At 38.1% G+C, this 13,039-nt stretch overlaps 1 protein-coding gene across 1 annotated transcript in view; it reads right to left on the bottom strand.

Annotated features, from left to right (window-relative positions):
* Window positions 1–762: 762 nt before the first annotated feature.
* LOC135212253 (nephrin-like) overlaps window positions 763–13,039 on the bottom strand; it is a 53,551-nt gene continuing 41,274 nt past the window's right edge. The window contains 7 exon segments of the mRNA XM_064245695.1: window positions 763–2,099; window positions 2,502–2,926; window positions 3,264–3,406; window positions 3,510–3,978; window positions 9,440–9,599; window positions 10,886–11,016; window positions 12,903–13,039. The exon segment at window positions 12,903–13,039 is cut by the window's right edge and continues 41 nt beyond it. Of these exon segments, the coding sequence (XP_064101765.1) occupies window positions 1,206–2,099; window positions 2,502–2,926; window positions 3,264–3,406; window positions 3,510–3,978; window positions 9,440–9,599; window positions 10,886–11,016; window positions 12,903–13,039 (2,359 nt within the window). The 3' untranslated portion in view covers window positions 763–1,205.

The following is a 13,039-nucleotide window of genomic DNA, read 5'->3' as shown; positions in this document are numbered from 1 at the left end:
GTCACTATTAAGCCCCTCACACACTCGTCTCAATTCTCTCCTCTCCTCTCTCTCTCTCTCTCTCTCTCTCTCTCTCTCTCTCTCTCTCATCTATCTATCTCTTTCTCCTCTTGAATTTCCACCAATTTCCAGACCCTTGAACATAGATTGAAAGGTTAGGGGAGGACAGTGATACCCTTGGGGACCTCACACTCCAACTGCTCTCAAAGCACTGGAGTGGTTGCTGCGCCACTGTCTGTAACGCCTACTCAGACTGATCCTTAGACAACTGCCGGCTTTCTTCTTGTTACATAGGATGAAAAAGTTTCAATGCAACTGCACTCCTGCAGTCCCTTGGAGAATTACGTAACATACTCGTCATAATTGTTCAGGTCAAATACTACCTGCGAGCCGGTTATAGCCTATGACTAAATGGCTGCCATCGTTCCATGCCGCCAAACGAAGAAGACGGAAAACCACCAAAGTACTGTTTGCAAAAAATTTCTGTCCATACCAGCTTTCTTACTTTATTTTCAGGTTATCTATCCGTTACTCTCAAAAGAAAATTAAAAAATACAACTTACACATCGCTTAAGTAATTTTATAAATATCTAGAAAAGTTGTGGTTTGATAGACGAAGGCAAATGTTTTTATAACATTCTTTTGTTATTTCTCAGGAACATGATTCATATACAAACTTTTCAGTTTTCAGTCAGGATAATCTTCAAGATGAATCAATTAAAGGTTAATTATTGCCAAACGCCTGTTGTAATAGAGGCTTTATTAGCAACATGATACATGCATACATAGAGTTTCTGCAATATGCAGATAATATACATAAAAATATAGACTTCACGTATACGCCTCGATCTGGTCAACTGTATCTCATCCAGGTGCAGTTAACAAACCGTTTTATATATATACAAAAAGTTATACTGAAGTTGAGTATTTTTGTCAGTCTCTGAAGCGTCCGCAGCGGATGCACACAATCGATCATTTCTGTAACATCTACTAGATTCGTCTGTGCACTTTCTCAGATAGAGAAAGTTTAAAATAGATAGATTCCTACATTGTTTTACATAATTTCCTTGTGCTTACAACCTGGACAAAAACGATACCTGAGAGTTCTTGGAAAATACTGCTGACAAATGAATTGTTTTTCTCGTGGATTTAAATCTAGGTGGATTAGAATCTGGAAGGTGTCGTCTTGGAATTCAGGACTTGTACTATACTGAGCTTTCTCTTCGACAGACGTCAGGATGCACTGGAGGAATGTAATCTCTTTGACCAACCGTTTTTGTATCAAGATCTTTACTTGTGGGTAACTTTTTGCTTGAATCATTTTCTTTGGTCCTAGTCTCTAGACTGGCTTTCCTTCTCTTCCCAGTAGTTTTTGGTAGAGTTGATATTGCGTAAACTGGCGTTGTAGTTAACTGAACCCCAATCCCCTCATAATCATGTTTTCTAGGAAGTAAAAGAAGTTTTCCAGTATCTGCTTTGTATAAAGTAACGGGTACTCCACTCTCGCTCCTGTCTAAGCTAGGAATTCTGGCTGGATCTCTTTTTGGTTGTTCTGACTCTTGTAATTCCTGCATTAAGGGATACACGTTCTTCGTCTTGGAAGGTATCTCCCCTTTATTAGCTACTGGACTGAGAACTTTTGTTGGTGAAACAGTAAGGCAGATCACCTCAACTGGTAAAGCATTGTATCCTCGAGTTGGAGACTCTCTCTTGCTTGTTCCCAAGTGTACTTCCCTGGACGTAGGGTCCAAAGGCATCTCCCTCAAAGGAATGGCAAAAGGAATGCCTTCATGGGATATCCTTGAAGTATGGTGACCACCTTCAGGTGTCTCATATGAATCCTTTGTAGAGGAATGAGTTGTGCTTATATCTACAAGGGAGGAAGAATGTCTGCATCCTGAGTCTCCACCTGATGACTTCTTTTCTGATGATCTTACAGCTCTGTCTCTAGGTACGGCAATGTAAGGCCGATCTGATTCACCTTTCGAACATGGTGCAGATGATGAGCTCCCCTCTGCTTTAGGGATCTTCAGTTCATTGTCAGATTCTGATTCAGACACACCTGAGTCTTCACTTTGATCATGGGGTAGGTTCAGCCTCTGAAAAGATTGATGTAGTTTTATATCTAAACAAAACAAGAAGCATATCATTGCCTCAATGCCATGCAACATAAATGGACCTTGTATAGAATATATCTATAGGAACCAAAACACCACAGCCATCAAATCATGAATTATGGTTAAAATTTGATAATGCAGTCCCTTTATAATCACACTTGTTGAGTTAGATTACTAAAAGTCTTGATGTACAAGCAGTTACATTAATAATGGATATGTAAACGAAATGCTAGATGGAGACTAGAAAATCTTGTGTAATGATCAACTTGCTTGAAACTAATAACCCTGATCATAACTATGTATTTTCCATATTCCTCTGAGATAAACCAGCATCCCAGTGGTTATAAAGTAAACTGTGCCATATAATAACCAAATTAAACTTACTTGTCTACCTATGCCATACTGTCGGCGTTGTCGAGGCGACTCTGAAGAATGTGTCTGTACCTTGCCAGGCAGAAGAGCTTTTTTTCCAATACCTTCTTCAGTAATTTCATGAGATACCTCAGTCTCCCTTGTGTCATCAGGCGGGTAGATGTGCTCTGAGAAAGTGAACATTGGATCTATTTCTTCTTTATTGTGTTCCTCCTGGAGGCACGGGACAACATCCAAACGCTTAATGGACTGCACAACATCAGGGTCTAGTCCTTCAGTAGAGGAAGATGCTAATGTCTTGTCATTAACTGGTTTTCTAGGACAACGGTAGGACCTTTTAACAATGGCTACCCCAACCAACAGCAACACCAAAATCACTCCCAAGACTCCCAAAGCAGCACCGAGAATTGGAGGAACCTCCACAGCTGACTCTTGAACTGAAAGAAGAATAAGAGAAAGGCTGTCATACACGAGGAAATAATTACATGTATATATTAGAATTAGCGTGTTGAGCCAGCTCTCCTTATGGAAGCGATGTGTGGATGTTGAATGTGTATGAAAAAGAGAAAGTTGAAGCAGCTGAGATGAATTGTTGCATTTATTCATGTGGGGACTAAGAATCTAAAGCATGAGATATGTGTCAATAGCCAATAATGGTAAAAGGTTATCGTAGGTGAGAGGGAGGATTAAAGTATTCTCAGATGGTTTGGTCATGAGGAAAGAATGAAGGCAACAGGAAAAACCACAATAAGATAACAACATTAATAATCTAACCTGGAGCTGCTCTATGCTGGGCGCTACTAGTTTGAACCTCCATAGTTACAGGATCACTTCGACCACGAATATTATGACCCACGATGTTCAGTATAACCCCTTTACCTGCCTCCATGCCGCTGAGCACCCACTCAGGGTACTCGCTGTTTGGGAGGGAAGTTTATATTACAGATGAACTGATCAATATCTTTGTGTAAAATTAAAGAAATTTGATTTATACTCACTGGAATGGTGCTTCTGACTTACCTGCTGATATTCGCAAGGACCAGTCCACCCTGCCAAGCCTCCAGCAGGAAACTTTGAGGCAGCCCTCCGTCAAACCCCTCCAAACAAGTGACAGCAAGGGCTGGCTGAAGAGCATCAGGGTTGACAGTCGTGGCAGAGCAGTTGGTGGGCGTGTCAGGTGGCCCGGCAGGCACGAGGTTGACTACACACGGCTCCTTCTGACGCCCGACGCTATTTGTCGCCCGGCAGAGCAGACGACCGTAATCCTCCCTCCTCTCAGGCACGACCGTCAGGGTCGATGTGAGGCCTTCGACAGCATACTTGTTAGGGGACAGAATCTCCTCACTCCCGTCGGTCCTTTTCCGCACCCAGGACCAGATCAAGCTGGAAGAGGGTTCGGCCTCCACTCTGCACTTGGCTCTTACCACCGTCCCTCGTGCTGCTCCTTGGGTCCTCTCTTGACCTGTTGGGCCGGCGCATATGGGGGCATCTGGAAACCATCCATTTATTGTGATTTTAGTTTTTAGTCAGTCATATATGATCTTGCTTTTATCTTTCAGCATTTCGTGACAAAAGCATGGATTTAAGATGAATGTTTACCGGGTTTAGGCCTATTGTGTTTGGGCATCTGGAAACCATCCATCTATTGGGATATTAATTGTTAGTCATTAACAGTGGATCTTGCCTTATATTCTTCTGCATTTCGTGACTACAACATGGATTTAAGACAAATATTTAAAGGGCTTAACCTATTGTGTCTGATTCTTGGTGGTCATGTTGCTTCGCTTGGCTAGCCAAATGATCAAACATTATTCATTTCTTCATTCTAACAAAGTTTAATTTCTTTCTGACCTCAGTATTTACAAAGGTCATACAACTTCCTTCTGCATTTGTGCTGAATCATCTTTTCCTTTGTCATTCTATTTTCATTCCCACATGGACGAGAGAAAATTATTTGCTTTATCACATTCTTCCTAATATTCTGCTACCTTATTATTTGATTCAATTTTCCTTACTGCATCTTATTTTGATAAACCTCATTTTTCTAGCCATGAAAATTTAGCTTTTTCTCTTACTCGAGGATTAAGCCTACAAACTACTTTGTTGTAGCTGTTGTTTGTGGGGAGGGTGTTAGGAAAGGTCCGAAAAAGATGTTTCACGTTGAATTAATGATACAGAAATTTTAGGATAGGATATTTATGATTTATCTATTAGAATGAAAATGTAGACAACAAAATTAATAATTTCCACATTAAACGTACAGAACAATTCTCTCTAATAAAATATAGCGTTTTTATTTTAATTTTCGTTGGTGAAACAACGCTCTTTTTTGCCATAAATTTAAGCGTGTTTTAATTTACGTTAAGTTAGAAGTAAGTGAAAAATCTTGCACACGTCCCTAGTAAGCTGGAGGTTGGATCACGGCTTGTTGTTGGTGAACACTGCTATTATTCAAATCAATTTTTCCCCAAGTATTTTCATGCTTGGCAAAACAGCAAGAAGAATCTCGATTGTACCCTAAGACAGTTTTCATCATCATTGAAATAATAATTAGACAATCAGATGATAGTTCGTAAGAACTAGCATTTGAATTTAGGGGAGGAAGTAATGAAAGACTATCCATACTCCACTGCCGGTGGCAAGAACCTTCTTGTAGATCTCAAAGGTGTTAATAACATTCGCCTAAATTGGATTACAACATAAAACGAGGATTTCCTTTGATTCTGTCGTCCTAATCAGTTACAAAAGGGTTTCATCAGCATCGTAACTTCCTCTTGAACGCTTTTCCTCTGGAATCAGATAATTTCCAATTTCTTTCTTTAACTTGATAAGGAATAATCGCATTACCAATTCTTATTCCGTTCCACTTGCCAAGTGCGTATATCAAAGACCAACTTTTTTTATATCTTTAGTTGGTTTAGTGATATCGTTATCAGGTTTATCTCCCGTCATTGATGCGGATCCACTCACCATTTGTTTTGATATAAAGAAAAATTGGGAACTGCCAGTGAAATCTTACTTTATTATTAATCTCCTCAGTCAAGAAGCTATTGAAGCGAAATCCTCTCGAGGATTTGAGGAATAGAAATTTATTTTCTCTTGGGTGAAGGACATTCAGATGATAATGAATAGAAATGTGATATATATATATATATATATATATATATATATATATATATATATATATGTGTGTGTGTGTGTTATGTGTGTGTGTGTGTGTGTGTGTGTGTGTGTGTGTGAGTGTGTGAGTGAGTGTGTGTATAGACTTATAATCATATTTGTGTGTGCATATATATATATATATATATATATATATATATATATATATATATATATATGAATCTATTTTATATATTTTACAACCACGGTGAGGTAATAATAGTAATAATAAAAAGACGGAGAAGAAGAAGACGAAGAAGAAGAAGAAGAATAAACAACTACAACCTTACCCACAACCACAACAACATCATTGCAACAACAAAAGGCCCAACCCTTGACCAACAGTCCTTAGCACACCCAGCGTACAAAGGCCTCAGATGACAGATGGGGAGAATCTCTCTCTCTCTCTCTCTCTCTCTCCCAAGATATTAAGAGCATTTATAATCCAGAATAATTAGGGCAAGATTCTATCCAGTTAAGTGGAATGCAAATCTCTTCAAAATTCCTTAGTTGAGTTTTCTTGAGGAAAAGTGTTGGAGCTTTTGAGATAAGGGTTAAGTAACCTCTCTCTCTTTTTAAAAAAAAATTATATATATATAGGCACATCAATAAATCAGTAAAGATGTTTCGTATACTAGCTACGAACACGTACTGCAATTAGGAAATATTAACATATTGAATATTTAAATTACGCATCGTAATAAGTGCATAAAGATAATGTTTCATCATTTTCGCTTATCTCTCTTCCTCTCTTCCATCCTCTCTCTCGTCTCTCTCTCGGTCTCTCTCCTCTCTCTCTACTCCTCAAATCTCTCTTTCTCATCTCTCTCTCCATCTATCCTCCCCTCCACAACAGTCCTACTCGTTAAAGAACTTTTATTAAACAACATCCTCTTATTCATATCTCTCCGACGATCCTTCATCAATTATCTTTCCGGGTCCCTAATTCGGCCTCATGCAGCCCAGCACCATTATCTTGACCCGGCAACATATTCCCGAACTGTAACAGAGTACCGGAACCTCTCCTGAAAAAAGCTGGACGCAAAATCTTAAAAACAAACCGTAGATTCTTCTCGAGCAGAATATCACTATGGTTCCCACACACCCAAATAACATGTGAATCCCCTCTTTGAATTAAACTAACCTAACGTAAAGGGTATGGACCCCCCCCCCCCCCCCCCCCACGGGGCTGGTGCAATACTATAGTAAACATCCGGGAATTTGCGACCCGGCAATCAGCAGATTCTTCTGGGCGCTGCCCAAGGTCAACGTACCCTCAGCTATTAACGTATTTCGCCCAGTCAACTTCGTCAGACCGAGGTCAGACTCATTACCCACTCGGACGTCAACAGAAATCTTCCTCTCGTATCATTATGGTCTCTTAGCACTTCCCGCTATATTCAGCACTCAAACCCAATCCTTAGCATAAACGGGATGACTATGCCCTTCTAGAACACTGGTGCAATAGTACTTATACCTCACAACAAGCAAATACCTAAGGTACCCACATCTCGATTCTATACCATGCCATTCTAACAGTCTAGACTGGAGCGATTTCATAATTGCACATATGAAGACAGCAAGTCCTCACAGACACACACACACACACACACACATCATGACAGCAGCAGCAGTCTCATCACTATCCATCATCTCTATGACATTTACAGACCCCTCGGCCACCCACGACCGACCTATAAGTTCCCTGATCAACTCAATTTCTGTGCGCTACGTCGCCCCGGGACTTTAAAACTAATTTTAGAAGCAGCCAGAGATCGGTGATGGCCAGGCACAGAGTTACTCGGCTTTCGGGAATAAGGCGGAATAAGACTTCATTGTTCAGTTACGTGGGTCTAAATTGGTCGTCATGAAGCGTTGACTTTCGGCGACGAAACGTAATCGTATTTCTAAGAAAAAGATTGATTCTAATGGATCTCTTGAAATGTTTATGGTTGTTTTAAACAAATATATAAAAATCGTACGTCCTGCAGTGTTATGTAATTCCCCTTTAATTTTGTGAATGTATGTTATGAGCACACTTGATGAATGCCCCCCATTGTTTGACAGAAACATTTGGATCAAAATAACATTTTTATCAAAACACATTTGCTGGGACACAGCGAAATGAAATATAATCCTCGAATATACATTTATTTCATAATTTATTTTTGTAAGCTGCTGAGCAATTTAATACTCTTATAATTGGCTCCAGCTCTCTTTCTTTTTTTTAATTTGAAATTTATTTTTTTCGTGTTATGAATTTGTTGTTTTCATAATACAGATCTCTCCGTTATAGCTAAGAATCGTAAATTATAACCTAAGGGTTTAGGTTATTTCATACCTCTTAACAGAATCATTCACTAAAATCTTCCGTACAAGGAGGGACCAAAGTTTCTAAGATTATTTTTTTTCTTTGATATATTCCGTCTGAAACCCTTTGAGAAAATCACTGAAATGAGTAAATCACAAGGCACTTATTTAAAAACTTCAGAATCTTGGAGTGCGTGGATATGTTTTCCTGACAGATAGGCAGCAGCGAGTTGCTGTTGACGGGATCTTTAGTGAACCAAAACCTGTTGAGTCTGGACTTCCACAGGGCAGTGTTCGTGGTCCACTGTTATTTTTAGTGTATACGTACAAGTGATACATTTGTACCCATTCATAACTGTGGATTTGCTTCTCCACCCCGATTATTGTGTATGACACAAATAAAATCCAAAAATATCCTTTATAACTTCATCTTATTCATCTGAAAGTCCCAGAGACTCGTTATTATGTTTATTTCTTCTAATGGAAGACTACAGTTTCCAGATATATAAAAGAATCGTCGTATTGGTGTCAATGTTACTTCAAGTATCATTTCTTACTATGAGAAGGGCTCGGTGTTTTGTTCAAATGTACTCCGTGCGATTACCTTATGGCGAATTCCACTTCTTCTTAATGTACAGGTAGACAAAAAAGTACGAGAGAGAGCGGAGGAGGAGAGAAGGTGGTAGGGTGAATGGACATGTATCCACATACCAAGTACACATACCGAGTACATAACACTTGATATCGAAGTACGTATCAATACATTCAGATAACTCTTTCTAACAATTCCTTACACCCCAGGCCCCTTTTCTCCACCCCCCCCTCCACCCCCCCCCCCCTCCACAGAAACTGAAAGGATTTGGACCCACCATTGCACCCAGAATATGAAGCAAGAATCTGTCTCACTATCTACTAATGTCACCTTCCATAAAGCAGTTCAAATCCATCAGCTTTCAAGTATCTTATAAACACTCTTAAAGGTTGTTCTATGAGCAAGAGCTGTGCTCGTTAGAGCCAACTCAGTCAAAAACAACATCGACATTATAGATGCAAATGCACAAATAGACAGAAGAAAAAAAACTAACAAACCCACACACACTGACACGTGATTTATATGCCACACTTTACCTCAAGCAACTAGAAGACCTGAGCGTCAGTCCTGACCTGTTTCGATTTTTTGCCTGAGAATGGCTTCAGATATCAAGCCAAAACTGTCAGGACTTCCACCCAGATTTAGATGTGAAGCCAAAACCGGTCAGGATTTACACCAAGATTTAGATGTGAAGCCAAATCCAGTCAGGATTTATGCCCCCATTTGAGATGCAAAGCCGAAACCGGTCAGGATTTACACCCAGTGTTAGATATGAAGTCGAAACCTGTCAGGATTTACGCCAGCTCTTAATTTTTCCTGTGGTCAAGGGCCATACACATACACACACACACACACACACGCATGAGACTGAAATGAACAGAACACTCACGCTGGACTGTCAATGACAAGGTATTGCTGACCGTTCGCCCCTGAACATTGGTGACCACGCAGGTGTAGGACCCCGACTGACTCCTGACAACTCTCCTGATGACGAGGGACTGTTTACTAATGACGACTCCTGTGCTGATGTTCTGGGAGACTTCCTGGCCCTTTTGGGTAGAAGAAGAAAGTTCAGCTGAAATGTAAGAGGAGGGATTAAGAAGATACGAAGCTTTCTTTTCCTCCTGGAGGCTTAATAAAACTGTGATCAAAGGTAGCACGGGCAAACAAGTCTCAAAAATTTTTATTAGAGTGAATGATAGGTTATTTATGGTTAGAATTATACTGAGATGAGTGATCAAGGGATGATCAATAAGATTTTTGCTTACTCAGGGAGTAAGCCTTGTACAAATTGTTGCTGGGGGGAGGTGATAGGAAAGGTCTAAGGAAAAGCCTAAATAGATCTGAAAAAGGTGTTTTGCATTGAGTTAAGATACAGGAGTTTTTGAATAGGACATTTATGATTTATTTAATGGAATGAAAATGAAATAAATAAATAGTGTGTATGTTAAACAGTACAGAACAATCTTTTCTAATAAAATATTGCGTATTTATTTTAATTTTCGTTGGCGAAACAAGGCTCTATTTGACCGTGGATTTTAAAGCACGTTCCCCAAGTAAGCTGGAGGTTGGATCATGACTTGTTAGTTTTAGAATAGATATCAAAAGTTCTATCGGTCCATTTCTCTTGTTGATAAATATATTGTTGAGAAATAATTCCTTTGTAAAGTTAAATTATCTTTAACAACAGTACCTCTTTATAAACTCGTGTTGATTTTGATAAACAGTCAAAACAATATCATGTTATTCTTTAAAAAAAGTTAATTTCCAACAAATATCTTATTTTCAAATTTCTGTCAGTAATTTGCTCTGACAAACTATATGTATATAAAAAAGGCCTAACTTTAAAATCTTATATTTTCTCATTTCTGTCAATAACCTACCTTGGTGAGGTTTTAAAAGAAAGCTTTGCATTGCTTAAACAAGTGAAAAATGCGCCAAAGATCGATTGTTCTGTCCTGTGGTGGCCTTAGCCACGCCTCATGAAATTTAGCCACTGTCCAGTGGTGGCCTATGTTCTTAGTAGCTATAGCACTGCCAAAAGTACGATTATGGCTAACTTTAACCCTAAATAAAAGAAACAACTACTGGGTCTAGAAGGCTGCAATTTGGTATGCATGATGATTGGAGAGTGGATAATTAGCATACTAAGTTGCAGCCCTCTAGCCTTTGTAGTTTTTAAGATCTGAGGACGACCAGAAAAAGTGCAGACGGACAGACAAAGCCCACACAATAGTTTTTATTTGCAGAGAAATAAAAGAGACAGGATAAACCTTTTCTTGTCTTCAGGTGCTTTAGAACTCAATCAAGCAATTCTGTGACTGAAGGAACTCACATTATGGTACCACTCGATCCGATGGAATCTCGGATTCGACTTGATGCCGCACTCGAAGTAGACGTCGTCCGCCTCCTTGATGTTCTCGGCGTCCAAGGGCTTCCCGAGGGTGAGGTCCACGATGGGCTCGTCTAGAAAATGAGGATATAGACAAATCGATCAATAGGCAGACAGGGAAATGTGGAAAAGGGAGAGAGTGTCGGGCGATGATAAAGCTTCAAAGGCAGACGGAGAGAATGAGAAGGAGAGTGAATCTAGAGGAGAAAGAGAGAGAGAGAGAAAGAGAGAGCTGCATAAAAAATATTTCTCGCCTGTCACAGGATCTAAAGCAAGAGGAATTAGAGCAGAGAGAGAGAGAGAAGAGAGAGAGAGAGAGAGAGAGAAGAGAGAGAGAGAGAAAGGGGCGGGGGGGTTATGTACGAAGGAAACAAAAGGAATTTAAAATATAGGGGAAGAAAAAAGTTATGTTTATTTCTTCACTTCTCGTTTACTCGGGGAGTATGCCTACAAACTATTTTGTTGTTGTTTTGGGTGGGGTTAGGCAGGCCCTTTGGAAAAGCCCAAGAAGGTCTGGAAAAGATGTTATGCATTGAGTTAAAGATACAGAAATTTTAGGATTGTATATTTATGATTTTTTTAATTTATGAAAATGTAAAAAATAAATAATGTGCATGTTAAACAGTACAAGAAAATTATTCATAATAAAATATAGCATATTCATTTTAATTTTCGTTGGTGAAACAACACGCTATTTGACCATAGATTTTAGCACGTGCTCCGAGCAAGCTGGAGGTTAGATTATGCCTTGATTATATTCAAGCTCAATTACATCATTAAGTACAATCTGATAGTTTTAAGTTTTAAGTATTTTTGAACAAACTATATATGCAAACGTAAGATATTCTTGACTTTATGTTATTTTTAATGTCAATAAAAATTCAGGAATAACAATTTTGTAATACGTTGTGAACCCACAGAGTTATAAAAGTTACAAACAGAACCGTTTTAATTGATAAAAGAGGTACAATTCAGCTACAGATTCTTTTAGTGCTATCTATGAATCTAAAAAAATATTTCAAAAAGAGGAAATTTTCACAAGATGAATTCTGAGGTACTTTTGCCCAAATACACATATCAATAAATAACAGTATACTCTAATAAGCATAAGTTTATCTTTACTACATACTAAAATATATATATATATATAGATATATATATATATGATTATATATTATATATATCTATATATATATCCATATATATACATATATATATATATAATATATATATATATATATGGATATCCAATTAGATTATATATATATATATATACTATATATATTGGATCTATATATTTTTATAAGATATATATATATCCATATATATATATATATATATATATATTCCTATATATTATATATAGATATATACTAATAATTTATATATGGTTATATATATATATATATTATAATAATTATAATATATATATAGTATATATATATGGCACTAATGATTTTGTAAACAAGGTATATGCTAAAAAAAACCATTAAGAATAGACAATGTATTGTAAAAAGCATAAGCTTATCAATACCACATACTAGATATATGTGTATTTTTATATCGATATATATATATATATATATATATATATATATATATATATACGTATATATAAGAGAAACTAATAATTTGTAAACAAGTTATATACACATACACACATCAATAATAATAAGATATACTGTAAGAGGCGTTAGCCTATCATTAATAGACAAGAAGTATAATAATATCTATATTTACATATTTATATCCCTTCACTCAGTGATTGAAGAAAAATATAACACGCAACTCACAAAACAATGAATGAAAGCTGACCCTCGACTCAGAAACACATATTCATACTCCTTCGTCATTTACCAGACAGTGGACGATATTCAGCCACGAATCTACTCCTCTATTCTACTCCTCCATTCCTTCAATCAGTGAGGGAAGGCTCAAGCAAATTACCTCTTGAACTCACAGTAGACGATGAGCTTCCTCCTGTCTGACAGAGGTTCGTGAGACAGAGCTGGATTCACACCTGTGCAGGTGACAGTCGCGCCGTCGTCCTCGCCCGTCACCGAGATGGTCAGAGTGGCTGTCGTGATGTTCCCGCCG

This window comes from Macrobrachium nipponense, chromosome 40 (genome assembly GCF_015104395.2).
Source record: "Macrobrachium nipponense isolate FS-2020 chromosome 40, ASM1510439v2, whole genome shotgun sequence".
In the NCBI taxonomy this organism is placed as follows: Eukaryota; Metazoa; Arthropoda; class Malacostraca; order Decapoda; family Palaemonidae; genus Macrobrachium; species Macrobrachium nipponense.
The sequence above is the reverse complement of the archived record's forward strand: the minus strand, read 5'-3'. Positions and strand labels throughout refer to the sequence as shown.